This window comes from Tursiops truncatus, chromosome 3 (assembly GCF_011762595.2).
Source record: "Tursiops truncatus isolate mTurTru1 chromosome 3, mTurTru1.mat.Y, whole genome shotgun sequence".
In the NCBI taxonomy this organism is placed as follows: domain Eukaryota; kingdom Metazoa; phylum Chordata; class Mammalia; order Artiodactyla; family Delphinidae; genus Tursiops; species Tursiops truncatus.
The window spans coordinates 168,540-189,642 of NC_047036.1; the positions used below are offsets into that span (position 1 = coordinate 168,540).

Below are 21,103 nucleotides of genomic sequence, written 5' to 3' on the forward strand. Positions count from 1 at the left end.
TTTGTTTCAATCTTCGTTTCCTAAATTAATCTCCCTTTTAAGAGTCAGCCTTGCCACCGGTGAGATGATGCAGGAAAAGTACAGACAGACCTGGGCTACAATCTCTTCTTGCCTCTTTGACCTTCGACCAGCATAGTTTTCTCATCAGTAAAATGTGGACCTTGATACCTTGCCACGAGGTGCTGGTGTGAGGATTACACATAGTAATATTTAAACACTAGGGTAGATTCAGTAAATGCTTCTTCCCTTGAATGAATCATTTCCTACCCCTGGAACTAAACGGAAAGCAGAACGGAGCACTCCTGGGCCCCACAGATGGTGTTGGCTGCGGCAATCGAGGCTGGACTCCATCAAGGGTTGGTGGAACCCGTGACACTGTCAGGAGAGGGAAGCCCAGGCCAGCTGGAGTCGCTGAGAAGTTTCTTGCTGAAGTTTCCCTGTACACTCTGTACTGGAAAACTTATAAATTGGGTTGCAAAATCATAGTTACTAATTTTGTAGCTTTCTAGAGAACAAAAAAAGAGGCAGAGATGGGAGATAGGAAAAAATGGGTTTCAGAAACTAGAGATCAAAAAGCTGTGGAAAACTGTAGAAAGGATTAGTCAACGAGTGATGTGAATGCTTTATGAGGATAAAACTAGAAAACACTTGAATTCATTAAGTCATGAAAAAAGCCACATTGTTGAGGTTTGTAGAATAATAATCTGTGTGTCAAGTCAGAGTATCTTAATCTCTTTGAAGAGTTTTAAAGAACTCTCCAGCATATGCTTTGGTGGTTAGAAGAGAAAAGGGACTGAGGACAATACAACTGGAGAATAACAGCAGGTCAGATACAGAGCCAAAGCGCTGAATAATGGATTCGTGTCCAAGGAAGGAAGTGTCAGGCGCTTCCTTGGTGCTCGGCCCTTCCACAAACCAAGTAGGGGAGGAGGATGAAACGAGTCCGTATGATTGGATCAGGAGCTCAAAATCCTGAGAGGCTGGAAGGGGGCGGGAGCGCCCTGAATGAAGCTGGGCTTCCCTGCGCGGGGTGCGCTGCGCCTCAGTCGGTGTCCAGACAGAGGCGGTGGCGTCAACTGGCCGAGAGGGACACGCTAGCCGCCCACCATGGCCAGCAGGGGCTATTTGGGCTTGGCCACGCACCTGCAGGCCGAGCCGGGAAGCGGCGGGCGCTGTCAGATGTCGGAGGGGGGGCTTCATGTGCTCCTGGGAAGCGGGGCGCAGGGACGCTGAGATGCGCGAGCGGGGGCGGGCGATAAGTCCAGAAAAACAAGAATGTCGGGCGCGTTCTTCCCCTCCATCACAGTCCTTCCACGACCTTCTTGGTGCAAGAATGGACCATGCTCGAGGGAACCGCCTCCGCCCTTCAGGTCCACTCTGCGCTGCAGGGAGCGGCTCCCAACGCGCGTCCGCGACCCTAGGGGTACCCTGGCCTAGGCCACCTGCTGCGCGATGCCCACGGGACCCAGACACGCTGGCCGGATGCACGGGCGTCGCCTGGCAACAGGGCCGCGACTGGATTGGCTGCGCTCGCTCTCGTGACCGCCCCGGAAGTGGCGTGCTCCGGGCCCCCGCCCCGGTCTAGGCGTAGGCGGAAGTGGAGCCGCCCGGAGCCGTCCGTGTCCCAGGAGCGCTTCAGCCCAGTCGCGCCTCGGCCCATGGCCGCCTACCCGTACCGCCCGGGCCCCGGGGCTGGCCCTTCCGCGGGCGCCGCGCTGCCGGACCAGAGCTTCCTGTGGAACGTCTTCCAGAGGTGCGGCCGGCCGCGCAACCGCTTGCGGGCCTCCACTGCGTTCTTCTTGGTCTCAGCCCCGGGCCTTCCCCCGCCCCGTGACCCCGGCCTCCAGTCCGGCCTCCTTCCTGGTGCCCCCAGGCCCCTGTCCCTTGCTCCGTCCCCCCACGCTCCATCCTTGGCGTCCTGTCCGGCCCCCTTCCTAGATCCCCTCGGCCTCTCCCACGCCGGCCCCTGCTCCGTCCCCCCCCACCCTTGGCCTTCTCTCCGCCCCCCGCCTTGTCTCCCGCAGTCCCCAGGCCCCTCCCAAGGTGCAGAGCCGCCAGCCGGGGGTCGCAGCCCGCTCGCCCTGGGGCTCGGCTTCCATCCCTCTCCCCTCACAGCCGGTGCCCGGAGTTGCTCCGGGGCGGAGGGTCTCCCAGGGCTGCTTGTTTAGGGGAGCAGAAACGCAGACTCTTCCCCGGCTGCTGAAATGCCAGCAAGCGGGAAAGAAGCCGGGCCGCGGCTGTTGGGCAGGTGACCATCACCGCAGTGCCTTCCGTCCCTGGTCGTCCTTCCAGCGAACGAACGACCCAAAGTGGAGTGACTCATGATCAGGGAACGATTTAGTTAGCTGAGAGAATCTTTTCCTGCTTGTGAAAAGGAGAAAACCTGGTGCAGGTGGAATTCAGCCAGGCCGAGGGAGGGAGACCTGAGAAAGTGGAGAAGCAGCTTGGGTTTCGGCAGGGAGCGTGCCTGGACAGCGAAGGAGGCGCGCTTCCTTTTTCCCCAGCGGGTCATGGGACTGAGAGGTCCAGCAGCCGAAGGGAAGGGCCCAGGGAAGGAAGGGCCAGAGTTAATTTAGGGTTGACTGCAGAGTCAAACCTTTGCTTTTGCCCTCGTTTGCTTTTCCTGCGCTTTGAATCGCTAGCTTAACTGACCTTAATTTTGTAGGGTTGACAAAGACAGGAGCGGTGTGATATCGGACAACGAGCTCCAACAAGCGCTATCCAATGGTGAGTGGCACCTGGCCGTCTGGACTTGTAAACCGCAAGGCTGACCACCCGTAGTGAATCACTTTCTTCTTAAGTTATTTCCCGAATCACCAAGACTTAGTTATCATCTCTGGCCCGTGGTGGAGGAGCTTCTGGCTTGTTTTGTCGGGTGGTTTCCTGGTGGTTGTGTCGGTGCCGCTCTGAGTCCTTGCCGAGCGGGTGGGGCAACTGCATGGACACGGGGAAAGCCTGAGAAATGGAGGCTGGGGTGTCGGCTTCAGGAGCGCAGGGAGCCCGGCTTTGTAGGGCAGACATCCTTCAGGTTTGTCGAGGGCTGTTGAATTTCACAGGTGACTGCGTCTTGTGACTCCTCTGGAGAGGGGCATCAAGACCCCAGAGACACCGATAGGGAAGCGACTAAGGATACTGGAGGCTCTGACAGCCGGATCGCGGGGAGGTGGGCTTCTCAGTGGGGGATGCTAGTCATTCAGACATGGGTTAGAGGGGGTTACAGCTCTTGGTGCTGGTGCTGGGAGCTCACCGTGGAGTCGCCTTGTTGCTGGCTTCAGCATGATTGATCCGTGGAGGTACTACTGAAGACCTTGATTCCATAAATACCTGGCTGTGTGGCCCCTTTTTTAACCCCTCAGATGCCACTGTCTTTTCTGATTCTTAGTTTGTGGTGCCGTCCAGAGGTGTGGCATTTAAGCCAGAAGGGGGTTGACTTTAAGAGGTAATGAAGATGTTGAAAGGCTCACCTTGCCTAGTGGGAGCAGCTGGTGGTGTGGCAGGCGGACGCTGCCTCACAGCCCTGCGCGTGGCGCACACCACGGATGTTCCCTTTGTTACTGCTGGTGGATTGGTATTTACAGGTGAACACAGGTAATATTTTCCCTAGGGGGAGTCAGTACTGCTTCCAGTTGAGCTGGTTGTTAAAGCAGATGGTTCTGTGCCCTTGAATCAGGAGCCTGCTGGAGAGAGAATTTTTTTTTTTTTTTTTGCGGTACGCGGGCCTCTCACTGCTGTGGCCTCTCCCATCGCAGAGCACAGTCTCCAGACGCGCAGGCTCCGCGGCCATGGCTCACGGGCCCAGCCGCTCCGCGGCATGTGGGATCCTCCCGGACCGGGGCACGAACCCGTGTCCCCTGCACCGGCAGGCGGACTCCCAACCACTGCGCCACCAGGGAAGCCCTGGAGAGAGAATTTTAACAGAATTGCCCACAGGATGTTCAGCCCTCCATTCCTAAGATGCTTTGAAATCGGTACCTGGTTTAAGCCCACCGAAAAGTGTGTATCAGGACCGTCTCACAGCGGCCCTGTAGAGTCACTTTTCTTGATTTGCCCTGAGGGATTCCCTCAGCTTCTGTTGGGGCGATGTAAGAACTTGCCCCGTGAAGCGGGTAGTAGCCTAGCCCTGAGTGGGACGGGCGTGGCAGCCCCCCTTCCCCCCACGTGGCCGCCTCACTCCTCCCTGGGGGTGTGGTGCCTCTTGTGTGGAGCAACTGTGATGGCTGTTCTGTCTTGTCTTGTCTGTCTTAACCTGAATCTTGTAACCAGTCACATTTTCTCTTCAAATTAACTGCTAAAAATTTTAAATTAAATTTCTGGCTCGCCAGTCCCATGAGCTTAGAATTTGAAGAGGTGACTTTTACTGATAGTCTGAGACCCCTAACTTTCGTATGCTTTTCTCCTCCCATCCAGCATGACCAGAGTCTGCTTTCTTTTGCTGTGCCGTGAATATCTTGTACGTTCCCTTCGGCCCTTTCTGCAGGAAGGCAGGTTATGAATGGGTACAGATCTCTCGTCCTTCCGCAGCCTCAGAGCGCGCGGTGAGCCCTCAGGCTGAGAGCGGGACCAGAATCCGGGTGTGTGCCTGCACCGCTAGGCGCTCGCCCCACCCCTGTGCTGTCCCACCTGTGTCTTCCCGTTGGCGCCCCCGGACGCACAGGTGCCCCGTGGCTCCCACCGCTTGCCGGGCTCTGCTCCTCCCACCCAGGACACCTGCCTTTCCTCGAGGCACCCGCGGCACCTTCCTTTCCTGGATGCTGCCCTTTTCCTCCTCCTGGCTCCTCTGGAGTCGTTTTGCAGCATCAGCTTTTGGAGGAAGCTGGTCGAGCTGGCCTCTTGTTTGCAGTCGTGTCGTGTCGCCTCTGTCACCAAGGATGGACACAAGTCAGTTTTCTTCACTGTCCTCGAATTCCCATAGCTGATACGATTGGAGTTATTTTTGACTTTTGATTTCTCCCCCAGGATTGGGCTTCTTTTTTCATATTAGGACTAGAATATTAAGCTATTTCAGGAAATCAGTTTAATTAGCTTGTTACTGGTGGAAAAACTGGAGGTTCAAAGTAGCATGGTTTCTCTCTGCAGTGAGATCTGTGCCTCTGACGCGCTCTGTTAAAATCCAGCTGAAACCGCCCTGAAGAAGTACTCGTGGGTCCTGTACACTGAGTCCTTTATGCAGCTTGTCTCCCTGGAGCGCGTCTGAGAATGACTGCTCGGTTAAGAGGTGTGAATAGAGACAGGACTGTCTTGCCTGCTGTTTGAAATGACATGTCGCAAACTGTCTTCAGTTAGGTGCTTTTTTTTTTTAATCTTTACTTCAGCATTGTTCCTTGGAATTACAGGAAATTAATTTTGCTCAAGCCTCTTTTTTTGTGCTTCTGTAGGTTTACGTTGACATAACATATTGATGTATTTTGAGGAGGCGTTTTTCAGCTGGACTTTAAATAATAATAAGTCATATATTCTTTTAGAGGTATTTTTAGCAAAATAGATTTCATCTCTTCTGGGGATCCCATATTGACTAGCAGTGAGAGAGATCAGACCACATAAGCCGACAGTTCCCTGCTGACTGCCCATCAGGTCACCTCAGTGTCACTCCGTCATAGGCCCAGCCTATGAGGCAGCGGAGGGTCTGGCGTTTACCTTCTTCACCCTGCACCTGCTGTGCTCAGAGCCTGCACGTCCCCGAGGAGGGCCTGCCTGCGTGGCTGCTGGCCGCCTCCTGGAACTTGCTGCCCCTCTGCCTGGGCGGCTCATGCTTGCACTGCAGCTGCGGCGGGCACGTGCTCCCTCGCTCCTGGAGCTTCCCTGGTTGACAACACGTGCGAGGTGTGGTCTCAGCTTTCGGTGGAGGATTAGGGGCGCCCTGTGCACTCCCCGGGAAGCGGGTGCCTGGTCCCCCCAGATTTTTCCCCGTGCCTTTTCCCTCTGCTGATTTTACTCTATGTCTCTTGCTGTAATAAACTGACTGTGAGTTTTGTGAGTCCTAGCGAGTCATCAAGCCTGGGGGTGGTCTTGGAGGCCCCCAACACAGCCTGTTGTATCTGCTCGTCCCAGAAACCTGTGCAGCAGTGTTTCAGGTGGAAGCAGAGGAAGACAGGGTTGGCTTTATTCCACGACCTTGGCCTTGGGCAGATCACACTCTGGGACAACTGGAGGCTTAGCCCCTCCGCCTCGGGCCCAGCCCATGTCCACCAGGTCCCACATCGCCTGGTACAGAACCGGAGACATCACTCATCTAGCAGAACTGAGTGTACAGAGTTTCACTGTGAGACACTTAGGTTGTTTCTGATTTTCTTCGATGTAGATACTGTAGTGATTTCATAGAACAAGTTTCTAGAAGTGGCGTTTATCAGCTCGGAGGCTGTAGGTGTTGTTATGGCTATCGGTGGTGTTCAGATGGCCTTTTGAAAGGCCGTATTTCCAGTCGTGGCTCTTTGAGGCCGTAGTTGAGGGAGACTGGTGGGATACAGAGTTCGTGACCCTGAAGGGGCACCAGTGTCCTGGCCGATTCCATGCGAGCCCGTAGAACTGCTCTCACCCCTTCCTACTTGGCTCCGCTTGCGGGAAGAAATTCCCAGAAGGGCTGGGAGTCCCAGATCTGATGCAGTAAAGTGGAAGGAGATCGCCAGTGGTGCTGTAAAAAAAAGTCTGTTTTTTTCCCCCAAAGATTCCAGATGAACAGGTATTTCAGTGTGCGTTTGCTGGATGCCATGACGACTTAGCCCGTTATCTCTCACTGAAGTCCAAGTTTGTGGTAACAGGTTGCAATTTCAAGAAACAAAACTCTCTGGAGAGCAAAAAAAGAGAATATACTATCACAGAGCAGAGTGGGGTTTTTTCTCATTTGAGAAGGGATCAGATATAAATTCTTTAAATCATCTGTGTGCTTGACGGTTACAGGGGAAAATGCTAAGTGTCCTGATGTTGACCCACCCCTCAACGGAGCTGCGACGCACTTGTACCCAAATTATGGGTGAAAAAAGTTATGTGTACTCAGTTTACATGGAAAATACTGTGTATGTTTCTGTTTTCTTTGGTCTTTTCAGATGAAATTGAGGCAAGACTTACAGGAACAGGGACCATATATTGTATTTCTAAGTAAAAGTCTGACAGGAAATCTTTTGCAAGCTGCTGGTTGTGACATTCCTAGACATGTTGTTTACTGGGAGTGTTTGCAATTGGGGCTGGCCTGGAGAATCCGGGTGAGGGGCACTGGCACTGAAGGGAATCTCGCTGCTCGGTGTACCCTGTATTTCCAGCAGGCTCTGTTAGACGTGCTTGTCCACATTGCAGTGCATTTTCTTACAGAAAACTGCAGATTTTCAGGCCGACGCTCCAGTGTGTTTAACACTTAGTATAACTGGAATACTAAATGTTGCCCTCACTAGGGGCTGTGAAGCCTTGATGTTTAGTCTGAGAACCAGGCCACAGGGCTTGGCATGAGCTAAACAGTCAATTAACTGTTGGCTATTGTGATTATCCCTTGGTTTCCCTGGAGAGTCAGGCCCCGTTTGGGTAACAAGGGCGGGCCAGGGGAGGCACCAGGAGCCTGCCTCCACCTCCCAAGCTGGACAGCCTGCGGGTCTCCTCTCCACCCCTGACTCAGCCAGGGGTGACCTGCCACTCTGCTGAGCCTCACGGCCCTTCAGCTCGGCTGCCGGTTCCTCTGGTCCACACCTCCCTCTGCCTGGCCCTCACCGCGAAAAGTGCCTGTGTTTGCATCATCATCTGACTATCTTACTCGTGTCACTTCTGTGGAAAACGCGTTCGGCCGTGGCCTGCGTGGCCAGGGGCGCAGCCCCGCTCACAGCCGGGATGGGCAGTGGGCGCAGGCCGCTCAGCGGGGCGATCATTGAGGGCTGTCAGGTCACAGCCTGCGTCCGAGGCGGAGGCAAGGCGGGAAGGAGTCCAGCGGCTGCGTTTGGTTTCTCGGGCTCCTGGTCCTGGTGGGTTATCTCCTGTGGAAACACCAGCCAGGGCAGCTAGAAAGTCAGGAACGGTGAAGAAGCGACACCCTTCTGTGCACGTGGAGTCCCCCTCTCTCTCTTGGCTTCTCTGTAGCACAGTTTCTTTGTACACTGGTTTCCAACGATGCTGACCTTTTCTGGTACCTTTATATACATCCTCCTGCCTGCCCTCCCCCAAACGCCTGTAAAGTCTGCAGAGATGCGCACCAGTGCCGAGGGGTCCCCGCTGCGGGCCAGGCTCAGGGCGCCGCTGGAGCAGATGCAGTGACCGAGGGGCCTGGGTGCGGGGCGCTCAGGAGGGCTCCTCTGAGGAAGCCTTGTATAAACGGAGGCGTAAGGAGAGGCAGGGGTTGAGGTGAAGGTGTGCGTGTGTTTGGGGGGCCATGCTGGGCGTCGGGAGAAGCGCGTGTGGGCCAGGTCGGGGACGTGCTCGGAGCCCAGTGGTCGCGGCCAGGCAGGAAGGGTGCTGCCTCGTGTGTGGCCAGGGGATGGGACTCTGCCACCCAGAGCTGAAACCGTCTGTAGAGAGGGAAGAATGGGGGGATGGGGAGAGACGCTGCTCTCCCGCCCCATAAAAATGTTTTTACGTTGTTTTTAGTGAGTGTAAAAATTGGTAAAGGTGCAAATCACTCTGAAAACAGATCCTTGGGCATAAGGGTACCTGGTGAGCAGTCCATCATCACAGTGGATAAATGGTTCTCAATCGTCAAATCCATCGGTGTCAGCAGGCTCCTTTATGATAGATATTCGGTAACATCCCCTTTACTGCTCTGCAGTGGATTGTGGAACAGTGTGTCCTGCCTTTTCACAGTTTCAGAGAAAATAGTATGCTGCCCAGACTGTCATTTTAGGAGAAAAATGTAAAGCATGGTTTCACGGTGTGCTTTCCAGCAGGGTCGCTGCACGACGTGTGCAGCTGCCCCGGTCCTGGGAGCGGTGGTGCCCTTGGGGTGGGACTTTCTGAAGTGGTAGCTGGTGACGTTCTTAGCACAGCTTAGTGCCATCTTCTCAGCTTACTTGGTGCTGTGGCCCTGGGAAGTTCAGTGAGTATTAAAATAGCATCTCTTGGTTATAAAGTGAACAAGAGTGAGCTTCCAGGTGCAGGTCTTCCTGAGCAGCTTTGAATGTCTGGCTGGACCTGAGCGATTCCCCGGGCAGTGTGGATAGGACCTGACAGACCCATCGTCCTGGGGGTGGCGTCCCCTGCGGAGAACGAACCGTGGCTCTAGGGTCTTGATGTTGAAAGCTAATTACTTATTTTCTCTGGCTTCTGGGGTTACAACTGGGGATTCAGAGTTTCTTCTCTTTCTTAATTTCTGCTCTTTGTTTCAGGCACCTGGACTCCGTTTAATCCAGTGACTGTCCGGTCAATCATATGTAAGTAGGGGCAACACCATCCTGCCTGTGCTTCTGAGCTGATTTCTCTTCCGGAACTGCCACCCGCCCTGGCCCTTCACTGAGTCTTGACTTTGAGTTGACTGTCCAACCCGTCCTTCCTTTCTCAGTCTAATGATCTCACATACTTACGTTTCACACGCAGTCACGTCTTGCATGCCTGTTGACTAGAGGAAGCGTGCGAGTTCTCATGTGAAATGTCTCTGAAGTGGAATGTGCTTCTGACCAAACCAAGAACACTCAGATGACCTGAAAAGACACCAAACGGTGTATTACTTGCTCTGTAGCCGTGTTTCACACTGAGTTTTTACCCATTGTGCCTGCAGTTGTATGTAAATGTAGTTAGAAGTTCGTTCTTATTTGGACCTGGAATCAGGCTGATTTTTTTCTCAGTGAAAGGCAGGCCTTACTAAAATAATCTAAAGCCGATAGTCCTGTTCTCATCCGAGTAGAGGCCTCCCTCGCCCGAGGACTCTTCTGAGCCCCCACTCGGGACTCGGGTCCGCTGGGGGACAGGGGGAGGCTCCAGGAATGGGACCCGGAGCTGGGAGGGTTGGGGTGGGCCCCTCGATGGCTCTGCACTGCGGCTCCAGTTCCTTCCTGAGCGCGGGTGCGCCCTGCCGCCGTCATGCTTTTGAGGAACCTCCTTCAGTGTAAAGCGTTTTTATTGTGGCTCCACCAGGGTGTTGGGCTCGCACGCCTCGTGCCCACCTAGCACGATTTAGGGCTGTGGCTGGGTCACCGCCAGCACCTGGGGACCCGCTGGCCGAACACCAGGCTGGGTCCCGGAGAAGCCAGGCCCGCCGGGGGTGTGGGCGCGCCTCTGCTCTAGGTTCTTGCTGATTCACGCCCTTCCGTCTCAGCCATGTTTGACAGAGAGAACAAGGCCGGCGTGAACTTCAGCGAGTTCACTGGCGTCTGGAAGTACATCACGGACTGGCAGAACGTCTTCCGCACCTACGACAGGGACAACTCGGGCATGATCGACAAGAACGAGCTCAAGCAAGCCCTCTCAGGTTTTGGTAAAACACTTGTCTTGACTGCGTAGCTCTTTCATTTTGGAGCCAGGGCCATAAAGTTTATCTTGTTACTTCGTGTAGCTTACTGATTTTGAAAGCAGTCTGTGAAATCTTTGTTTACGTCACACGGTTTTATATCTTCCTGTTACTTACATCGTGAAGGCTGATGCTTGACTTGGAGGCTTCTATACGGTTTTTCATCCAAAATGAGATAAGGGCTATGCAGTAGTTTGTCTTTTGTGAAGTGGAGTGATGTCACAGGCACATTGAGAATGTGGCTTCTGAAACAATTTAAAGTGAACGAGTCAGAAGAAAACAGTGTAGGGCTATTTATATTTCCTGACGTGAAAATACACAGAAAGAAGGTACAATGCCCACAGGGGACGAGCCCGTGAGTTGCGCGGAGCGTAGGCCTGAGTGTGGAAGCTCCCATTCTCAAGTGCATGTCAGCACGCGTGCCACACGCGTGCCAGCCTGAGTGTGTGCCGTGCTGTGAGCAGTGTTCACGTGGTGCCTTCCAGAGCACGCCAGCGGGCCTTCTGGTCCAGCGCCCACGTGGGCCTGAGGGGAACTTGGGGTTTGTCATTTATGGAGGGAGGACTGCGGTCGTCACACCAGCATTCTGGCTTGTTTGACATTCACTGGGCCCTCTGTTCGCAGGGCCCTTCTGGTAGATCACAATGTGCTTTATTCCGACTGGTTCAGCGTTTAATAATCTGAAGTACATTTTTGTGCTTGTGGCTGTAAGGTGCTTCTGCCCTCCCCTCTCTTTCTCTGGGCGTGCGCTTTATGGCTGTCCTCTCGGTCTCTCTTTCTTGCTTTAGAGGCTCTGGGACCCCACAGGGAGTTTGTGTTGTGGGCCTGCCACGCGTGGGTCGGGCTTTGGGCAGGACAGTGACCTCAGGTTCTCTGAATTGAAACTCGGCACGCAGCTGGCCTTGCTGTGCCTCAGGTGGGGGGCTGGGAGGGGGGTGGCCCCCGCAGAGCAGTCCTGGGCAGGAGGGAGCCGGAGGCCTGGCCGGCTGGAACCTGGACCCTGTGACTTAGCTTCCAGACTGGTGACCTCAGGTGTCCCCGAACACAGTGTTTCTAACCTCGTCAGGCCCCGGAGCCCTCTTTTGACTTAGTGCCGGTGACCCTCGCGTCCTGGGAGCTCACGTTGGAAACGCTGAGGTTGACAAGCCCCGGTCAGACCTGGGGCGTTTGTGGCCGTGGTAGGTCCGCGGTGGTCCCTCAAGGTCACGAGCCGACAGGCCCCGTCGAGCTGGGCACAGCCGAGATCCTTCCTGACTTCCAGCTTTTCCTGGAAAAAGTAAATATCCGGTTGCAGCATTTCTTCAGTTATTCCAAAAAGTTTCTGCCTGTGATTGGTCCGCCATTTCCCAGGGCCTTCTCTGGAGCCTTTTCTTCCACACAAGGAGCGTTGCCATCCTTTCGCAGGTTACTTGTTAGTAACTGTTAGGAAATGTGCCCCCGGAGTGAAATTGCCTGTTTTGGTTTCCCTCCTAAGAACAAGCGTCTGTCAGCCCAGCTGGGGGCTGTGCTGTAGCCCAGCAGATGCGTGAGGGAGTCGGGGGTGCGGGGGGAGGTCAAGCCCTAAGGTGTCCTCTGATTTCTGCTAGTGCCACACAGGGTCTCAGGCTGCCCTGGCGGGGCTGTGACTGACCAGCGCACCCGTTCATCATTTAGGCTCTAATTCCTAGTATGTGCTACATGCCAGGTTCAGAGACCTGGAAATAAGAAGGTGCATAAGGCCTGGGCCTCATACTCTGCTGGTGTGTGTGGGGGGGGGGGGGCTGACAGCCCCATCCCCAGCAAACGACCCCGTCCCGCACCCAGCCCCTGGCAGCTCAAGGCCAGTGTGGTTTTTATAAGGAATTTATTTCACGAGAGTGTAGTGAACCTTCACTTCCTCCTTGCTCGCTTTCAACCACTTTCCATCTTCCTGCTGCATTTGCTCTGCCCCCCTTTCATGCTGAGGACTCCGAGCCGGCACCCTGTCACTTCATCCCTGGATCTCCAGCCTTTGGCTCCCCTGACCGCGTTAGCAGTGTGTTTACAGCCGGGTCGGCTGAGTTAGGCCCCATCAGGTCTCCGGCAGCCTCCGCCCCTTTCTTGGTGCTGTTGGCTCCGTGTAGACACGGGTGGTGCCCTGATCCGGGTCTGTCCTTTGCCATGGTTACTTACTGGCGTCTGGCTTTTCTCCTGGTGCTGAGAGCAGGCGCTGGATGCCCAGTGGAGGTTGCTGGTTCTCAGGAAAGAAGGGCTTGTTCCCTCCATTGGGCATCTGTGCCCTGGAAGTGCAGCAGCGGGGCCGGGGGACACACAGTGAGGGGCTAGCAGGGTTTCCACCTGCCTCACTGACCCTAAAATGGTCTGCTGAGGGGGGTTCACGTCTTGGGTTTTGGAGGGAGGAGCGGGCCCAGAGGCCCAAGAGTCCCAGCGGCCAGTGGAGCCCTGTCTGATTCCGGAGCTCTGCTCTCCCTGCTGCTGTGTCTTTGTCACCATCTCGTGTGTCCTTTCCCAGCCTGGGCAGGAAACCATTGCACAGCGATGGCTTGGGCGGGCACTGCCCTGTCACCGTGTCCCAGGCTCACCCTCACCAGCCGGGCCTCTGTCTCTCTGGGCCACGGGCACCGGTACCGGGCGTGAGGGGGCGCCCATCCAGCACCCACCCGTTGCTCTTTTCTAAGTTGGGGTCCTGTCTTCTACTCAGCTGCAGGGCAGGGGGCCCTGGATTTAAGTCACAGGACGCATAGAGCGCGCTGACCACTCTGGAAAGTACTGGCACGTGTTTGCATGTGTGACTCTTTCAGTAGAGTGATGAAGTGCTTGTGCAGGTAATTAACTGTGACGTTCACTCAGACAGTAGGTGTACATATCCTTGCAAAGATTCCAGCGAGACTGAAAACCAGTAAAAATATGTTGGCACCTGGATCTTGTCTCCTGAATAAGTAAGGAAACCACGGTCACACAGGTGGTGAGGTTAGGAGGGAAGGAAGGGGAAGGGCTTAGAGCCGCCCCAGGGCGTCCTTGCTGGAGGCCTTCCAGGACGCCCAGCAAGCTGAAGGTGGAGTCACCTGGGTGACCCTTGGAGGGCTTCAGTGTGTGTGAGGCCGCCCTACTCCTCACGGCCTCCTGTCCTGACCTCCTGTCCTGACGTCAGTGAGCTGATTGAGGCAGGGGAGGGGCCGTCAGTCAACCTCCGCACGAGGTCTTAGCCTGCGAAGCCTCCTCCAGCAATGAGTAACCCAGGGCAGCCCAGTTATTCACAGCTTCACCATTAAGTTAATACGGTAGGAAAATTCAACAATAAGGGGCTGTTAAGGAGGCTGAGTCCACAGGGTCCAGGAGACCCCTCGGGGCGAGGGGCACGGCAACTGGTGACTGGGTTACTCCGGACCCTCCAGGAAGGGGCTGCTGGTCTCTGAGTGAGTCCCTCCTCGGGGTGGGGCCGGCACTGCACAGTGGCCACCAGGCTCTCAGTGTGTTGCAGTGTGCTTGCAGCCGGGGATCCCTGGGGCCCACGTCCCCTGGGGCCCATGCCGTGTTCTCTGGGGAGGGAGAGGCTGGGGTCTGGGGAGGGAGCGTGGGTACTGACTCTGCTCTTCTCCTCCAGGGTACCGGCTCTCTGACCAGTTTCACGACACCCTCATTCGGAAGTTCGACAGACAAGGACGGGGGCAGATCGCCTTTGACGACTTCATCCAGGGCTGCATCGTCTTGCAGGTACTGGCTGCGCGGGGCCCGCAGGCGCCGACTGCGGGAAGGGACGGGACGGCGAAGCAGGCGAGCAGGAGTCAGACACGGAAACTGGTTCCGGAACTTAGAGAAGTTAGCGTGCTGTTTGGAGGAGTAGCTGGTCGTTCTGTTAGACAGAGGTGCAGACAGCAGGGCCCCTCCTGCCCTGGAAGCACCGGGAGCTGTCCTTCTGGAGGGGATCGATGGCCTCTTTGCATGCATACCCTGCTATTTTGGTGTGTCTTATGAGAATCGGGTAAGCTGCTGTCGTGTGCGCTGCTGGCTCCTAAGCTGGGAGCCGTGCCCTGAGCGCAGGTGGCTGTTCGGGTGTTAGACACAGTGTCTGGCAGGGCTGGCGATCACAGTGACCACCGCCTCGCGGTTCCCTGCAGTGCTTCTGTGGATCCTCCTGCGGCCTCCCTGCCTTACCCAAGAGAGAAGTAAGTGCAGGCCTGGACAAAGCACCCAGGGGAGCCCCTCCTAGGATGGAGGGCGCGAGCGCTCGCACCCACGCTGGCTATTCCCGCACAGGCCCTGCTCCTGTTTCTAGGTGGGGAGCCAAGGCCCATAGAGTTAAGCTTTAGAAATGCAGTGAATTGGTATAAACCCTCATGTCTTGCAAAACTTTTTCTTTTTTGACAAATCTCAAAAAAAAAAAAAAAAGGGCTTCCCTGGTGGCGCAGTGGTTGGGAGTCCACCTGCCGATGCAGGGGACATGGGTTCGTGCCCCGGTCCGGGAAGATCCCACATGCCGCGGAACGGCTGGGCCCGTGAGCCATGGCCGCTGAGCCTGCGCATCCGGAGCCTGTGCTCCGCAACGGGAGAGGCCGCGGCGGTAAGAGGCCCACGTACCGCAAGAGAAAAAAAAAAAAAAGCAGAGACAACAGTATAATGAACCCATGTGCCCATTATTTAGATTCAGCAGTTATCAACTCATGGCCAAGTCTACGTAAGACTCTGTGACACCCTCCCTCTTAATTCTGTCACAATTCCATTTATGGGAAGCGAATGTGTTTTCCGTAAGTATTTCAGTAGAACCTATCTCCGAAAGATACCCTTGCACTTCGCATTCAAATCGAGGTTACATCTTGTTGGTTTTAGAATCCACAGAGGGGTGTGCTAGGCATGAGGTTATCAGTATAATTTCGAATTTGGGAAAGCACTCTCAGGTTTTTTCCCTGTTAAAGTGATAGTTCAGTAAGTGAAGTTTCTCTGCCTGGTCTGCTATCCCGATTTCTTTCCCGGGGAATCTGGGCCCAGCAGTCCCAGTCCCTCAGTGACTTGGAGAGCATTTAAGCCTCACGTCTCTGAAAAGCGGAGAGCCTAACCCTACCCTGTCTCTCCCTCTCGGTGTCTGGTGAGGCAGGATTACATGTTTGCAATGTTGTCGGCACACGTTAGGAACAGGTGTAGCGTGAAAGTCTCTCACTAGGATCTGCGTCTGGATTGTTGTGGGCTTAGGATTTTCATCTGAGGTTACGTCCCATAAGTGACCACCTCATCCTTATATCTCTGCCTAAGAAAGGGTCATCACATGGCAGCATTCAGCCCCCAGAGTAGCAGCATGTGAGTCCCCTGAGGAGTTCACGTGGCGCCTCTGCTCGTCTGTGAGCGGAGCACAGGCCAGCCGGGAGGCTGCCCGCAGCTGGTCATTGCCTCTGGGCCATGCTGGAAGCCTGCTGCTGCCCTGCTCCCTCCCAGCCTTGGAGAAGGAGCCTAAACGCTGGACAGAGGTGGGGAATCGAAAAGGAAAGGCTAAGCTGCAGGCCACATGTAAAAAAAATCCTCAAAAGCCCTCAAAAGCGTTTTCTTTTCATCTGCCTCTTTCCAAAAAGAAAAAGGCTTTTTGAAAATTGTTTTCTACAAAGCAACGTGGAAACTTGTAGAAATCTTCGGAAAAGACAGTTAAGTGTAAAGAAAGGGAAATCGCCCATCGGTCTCCCGGTGGGAGGTTACTGCTGCTGGTGGTTTCTGTGGTTTGTGTCACGCCAGTGTTTCACACACAGGAAGCTCCTGGCTGACGCCCGTGTGGACTGTCACCTGTGTCAGCCCGTATGCTGTTGGCCGTCAGCCTGCCCAGTACAGGAGAGGGGTGGAACCGGAGAGACTGAGGTGTAGGGGACATGGCTCATGGGCCAGGCTGCAGCCTTGCTCTCGGCCCCTGGGCATGTGGACAGGCGACCACCAAGGTCACGATGAGCCTGGGGCACTGTCTTCTGTCAGGAGGATTCTTCAGAGCCTGCCATGGTTGCCCAGCATCTGTCATTTGGAGTGGTACTTACCTAACCGTCCCTGCTCTCAGGCGGCCAGGCTTGTGAACAGACTGAGGCGGCGCCCTGGGCGTGTGGTCAGACAGGAGGTGGGCGGGCGGGCCCTGAGCGGGGAGGGCGGCTGGGCTTCAGCCAGCGTCCTGGGCTGGCACGAGGTCATCCTGCCCTTCTGGCCCTGCGCTGGGCTTCCCCTGTTGGGCGGCAGGTTCTAGAGGAGGAGCCCAGTGGGGGCTGGTTTCCCTTTGTCCTGAGCGGCAAGTGGCCAGAGCAGAGGGGAGCCTTCAGGGAGGCCCCCCCGGAGGACAGCCTTCGAGTGGGAAGGGAGGACCCAGGCTCACCACCAGGGACTTGGGAGGCCAGGTTCTGGGGCCAGAGGGCTCCGCCAGGACCCAGGGCCGCGGTGTGTAGTGGAGCTGGGCTGGCGGCCCACCCGCCTACGCGCTGCCGTCCTGCATCTCCTGGGTGGACCGGCCTGGCTTTTGAGGGTGGTCGAGGGCACCTCGCCCGTGGCCCTCTGCGGGCAGAGACGTGAATGCTTCTGAAATTGGGTTCCTGAATGCCCTTTTACCAGTACAGTTGGTTCCTTCTGTTTGATAAGTATTAGATCTAAACACCTGCTGTTTTTCCTCAGAGGTTGACAGATATATTCAGACGCTATGACACGGACCAGGACGGCTGGATTCAGGTGTCGTATGAGCAGTATCTTTCCATGGTCTTCAGCATCGTATGACACTCGTCTCCTGCGGATACTGACGGGACTTACGGAAGAAAAGACTGAAAATGCCAAATCTCTTACCTGTAATGAAATGGTACACAGATGAGTTAGATACTGTTCCTCCTTTAAATTTTGTATGATTACCATTTGGGGACCCAACTGTACATATGTGGATAAGCCGGTTAATGTTTTGCAATTGTAACAGTAGTTATATCGTTACTTAGATACATACATTTGATTTGAGGCTGTTTAATTGTGCCATGAGGTACGATACAATAATGTTACAGGTACTCAGCTTGCAAAAAACTCATCATGTGCTTTTCTAGATAGCTCCAGTTCTAGAGTGGAAATACTTTATTAGCCAATAGGAATTTTAAATAATACGGAACTTGCACAGAAGGCTGCTCACGTGCCTTACTTTTTAAAGGGGTTTATTGTATTCATTTGAATGTGCAGCATAAGCAATAAAGCACATGTGCCCTTGTCCCCATCCGTCTCAGCTCTGCTCACCTGGAGCTCCAAGGGGTCCGGCACCTTCTGGGGTGCACCCTGGCTCTGCTCGTGGAAGTCCCGAGATTCATCCATCCACTATGACAGGAGGTGGTTTGCATTTCGTGAAACTTCTTTGGAAATACAAACCCAAATTTGATTTAGAAGGGAATGGGTTTTCCTTCACTTACTAATGATGCACCTCTGTGCCCTCTGATCGACTGTTACTTACGGTTTTTCACACATGAAAGCAGAAGGAGGGATGCAGTCAGCCCCCCACGTGGTGGGCGCACAGCCAGTCCCAGGGTGGCCCTGAGCCTGCCCCCACGGAATCGCTTCAGGCTCTTTCTGTCCCCTCACCCTTTAAGTGTGCTTCCCCAAACCAGGATTTGGGGCGGGGGCTGTGAGGACGTTGGGATTCTGGGTGGGTGGCAGTGATCTATAAATGGGTCTGGGGCATCAGAAACTGGGTATCCGTGGGGTCTGTTCTGGGGGACCTGTGCTGGTTGGGGATGGAGCCTGGGGGCTGTGGGTTTCTTATCTGTGGTGTCTGATTACAAGGAATGTCACTGACCACACGACGGGGGTCGAGGTAAAGAATCTGTGTGGCTCAGACTGGCCTTGTGAGCTCATGGAGGAGGGTCCAAGGGGGTCTCTGAGGATCTCCACGCCTTTCCATTTGGGTGCCTCTCTGTACTTCAACACACTTGTGAGGACAGCAGCCCACGATCCCAAGTTGTACTCAGTGAGGTCAGTCCCCAAATTCCTGACTCCGTGAGGCCTGGGACCTCCAGGTGCTCAGGTAGACTCTTCCAGCTGGTGCCCCACTGCCTCGGCCCAAACCGCCGCTTAGCCTGTCTCCCTGTCCCCCATTAGATGGAGCTGTGCATAGCGGGGGCCCCTCCTCCCCCACAGGTTCCCCTTTAGATGGAGGCATGGACGGCGGGGCCCCTCCTCCCCCTGGGAGGCACTGTGCTCATCTGTCCCTTGAGCTCTGGCCTGCAGACACCCCAGGCTCAGAGTGAGGGCAGCAGGTGTCCAGCCTCTGTGGACTCTGTCCCCCTGTGACGTGGGAACCCCGCCCTCCACGTACTGGCTTTCCTGTCCACCTCTTCCCCCATCCTGCACCTGTGGCACCTTGGACTCTGGGTTCATTCCGGATTCCCAGGAAGCTGGAACCCCTCAGACTGGTCTCAGGCAACGGCAATTCATGGCTTCAGTGCGGAACCTGCCCAGTACACAGTTTAATCTCCGAGGATCACTGGGGGCCTGACAGAGCGGACCCTGAGAGGCCTGCTCTCAAATGCATGTCAGCCTTGGGCAGGGGATGGTGCATGCGTGGTTAGGTGCCTTCCTTGATTCAGGGAAGCGAGGGGAAGGGGAGATGCGGAATGTAAAGAAAGGTCTGATTGTGTGGGGTACAAATATACTCGGGTGAGAGGCACAGACGTACTCGGGTGTGTGGCACAGACAGGTGGGTGGTACACAGGTGCAGTCAGGTGTGTGGTAGAGATATGCACTGCACAGACCCTCAGTGGAGTCTGTGGCCTGAACCAGTGGACGCACGTTGAGGAGTGGGTGGGGACGTGGCTGCGATGGGCTTAAGGTCTGGGGGTTCCGTCCGAGCCCCAAGCCCCTGCCCAGGCGGGCGTGCAGCAAGATGAGGACTCCTTTCCGCCAAGGCCGCACCTGATTGGTCTAGCGCCAGTCGGCCACACGGGGGCAGTGCTGTCCCGCCTGCAGGGATGCCTGACCCTGGTGCTTCATCTAGATCCAGAGGGGTGACCTCGAGGGACAGCCAGCGTGGAACTTACAGAAGCAACAGAGAAACCAGAGGGAGTGGGGGTCAAGTGAGGGTGGCAACACGTCTGCAGCTTTTCCTCCAGCAGGGTGCTCTGTTCTCAGGCCGTGCCCAGCCCCCTGGGAGTCGGGGCTCGGGGATGGGGCAGGGGAAGCCGGCCTGGCCTCCGGGAGGCTGCTGCCCGTGGTGCCTGTCCGTCTGCACCCGGCGCTCCGCCCCGGCCGCCTGCTCTCGTGCTCCATCTCTCCACGTGCGCCGTGTGCTGATGAACCAGCTCCCCGTTTGACTTCTGGGGACACGAAGCATGTGCTCAAGACTCCGGAATTCTGGCCCAGGTTCAAAGTCGGTGCTTCATGAAGAGGAAATAGTCCAGGGCAGGTAGGACGGACTACCTGTGGCCACCACCCTGGTCACCACTAGTCACCTCAGCCGGCTGGGAGAGTCACCTTCCCGGTCCAGGTGAGCCTGGTCAAGGGAGGACCAGGTGGGAGGTCTGGGGCGGGGGTGGAGGCTGTCACCCCTCACCTGTGGAGGGTCGGGGGCTGCAGGCAGCGCTGATGTCAGATGCACACTCTCTGCAGTGTGGCTGAGTCAGTCCCCGTGGAGTCCCCGCTGGGTCCTCTTCCTGTCCCTGAATTCGTCTGACCACGGCCCCCAGCCCACAGGGGCCGCCCTGCTGCCCTGGAACTCGAGGACCAGAGGGGCTGGGGCACCGTGTGCCCTCCTCACCTCACACCACCTGACGGAGGTGGGCCCAGGCCAGCTCGGAGTTCACCGCGTGGCTCCATTTAAGAGCACGTGAGTGTGCGAGGATGCGTGTGACTGTTTTATCGGTGTCCAGACTAGAGGCTCCAGGAAGCCAGCCCATGACTCCAGGTCTGCCCCTGAGATTGGGAATGTACGTACCTGGTGGGAAAATGGGTAAAGGTGGAGATTCTTACCTGTTGTACATGTGTTAAAATATACGTAACATAAAATTTAACATTTTAACCAGTTTTAAGTGTACAGTTCCCTGGTATGAAGTACACTGACAGTGTTAGCAACCATCACCACCATCCATCTCTGTAACTCTTCATCCTGTAAAACTGAAACTCTGTCCCCGTAAACATCCCTCCCCCTCCCCCGGCCCCTGGCCCCACCGTCCTCCTCTGTCTCCAGGAATCTGACTCCTCTGGGTCCCTTACGTGAGTGGAATCCTACAGGATCTGTCCTTCTGTGACTGGTGTATCTCACTGAGCATAATGTCTGTCCTCAAGGTCCATCCGTGCTGGAAGCCTGTGTGGGAATTGCCTTCCTTTCTAAGGCTGAATAATGTTCCGCTGTGTGAACGGACCACCGTGTGTTTACCCTTCATCTGCTGATGGACACTTGGGCTGCCTCCACCTCTTGGCTATTGTGAATATGCTGCTGTGAACTTGGGTGGACGTACATCTCCTCGAGACCCTGCTTTCAGTTCTTTCAGTTATATCCCCAGAAGTAGTGGATTATATGGTAGCTCTATGCTTAATTTTTTGAGGAACTTCCATACCGTTTTCCACAGTGGCTGCACCGTTTTACATTCCCACCGACAGTGTGTGAGGAAGGATTCCTATTTTTCTACATCCTTGCCAACACTTGTTATGTTTTGACAGTAGCCATCCTAACAGGTATGAGGTGGTATCTCATTTGTGGTTTTTATTTGCATTTCCTTAATGATCAGTGATGTTGAGCAT

General features: G+C 55.3%; 1 protein-coding gene across 2 annotated transcripts; it reads left to right on the forward strand.

The window, feature by feature from the left end:
• The first annotated feature begins 1,593 nt into the window (after positions 1 to 1,593).
• On the forward strand, positions 1,594 to 17,587 carry PDCD6 (programmed cell death 6). Of its 2 annotated transcripts, none has more exons than XM_033852712.2 (6): positions 1,594 to 1,753; positions 2,666 to 2,727; positions 9,294 to 9,338; positions 10,220 to 10,378; positions 13,995 to 14,104; positions 17,018 to 17,587. In XM_033852712.2, the coding sequence occupies exons 1-6, from the start codon at positions 1,659 to 1,661 to the stop codon at positions 17,114 to 17,116; spliced, it is 570 nt and encodes a 189-aa protein (XP_033708603.1). In that variant the 5' UTR covers positions 1,594 to 1,658; the 3' UTR covers positions 17,117 to 17,587. The 2 variants fall into 2 exon arrangements, with proteins under 2 accessions (XP_033708603.1, XP_033708604.1); XM_033852713.2 differs by having other exon boundaries at positions 10,220 to 10,372.
• Positions 17,588 to 21,103: the final 3,516 nt, after the last annotated feature.

Coding starts and splice junctions, on each gene's coding strand:
- PDCD6 (XM_033852712.2), top strand. CDS start 1,659: ATGGCCGCCTACCCGTACCGCCCGGGCCCCGGGGCTGGCCCTTCCGCG. Junction 9,339..10,219: donor GACTGTCCGGTCAATCATAT/GTAAGTAGGGGC, acceptor CTTCCGTCTCAG/CCATGTTTGACAGAGAGAAC. Junction 10,379..13,994: donor GCAAGCCCTCTCAGGTTTTG/GTAAAACACTTG, acceptor CTTCTCCTCCAG/GGTACCGGCTCTCTGACCAG.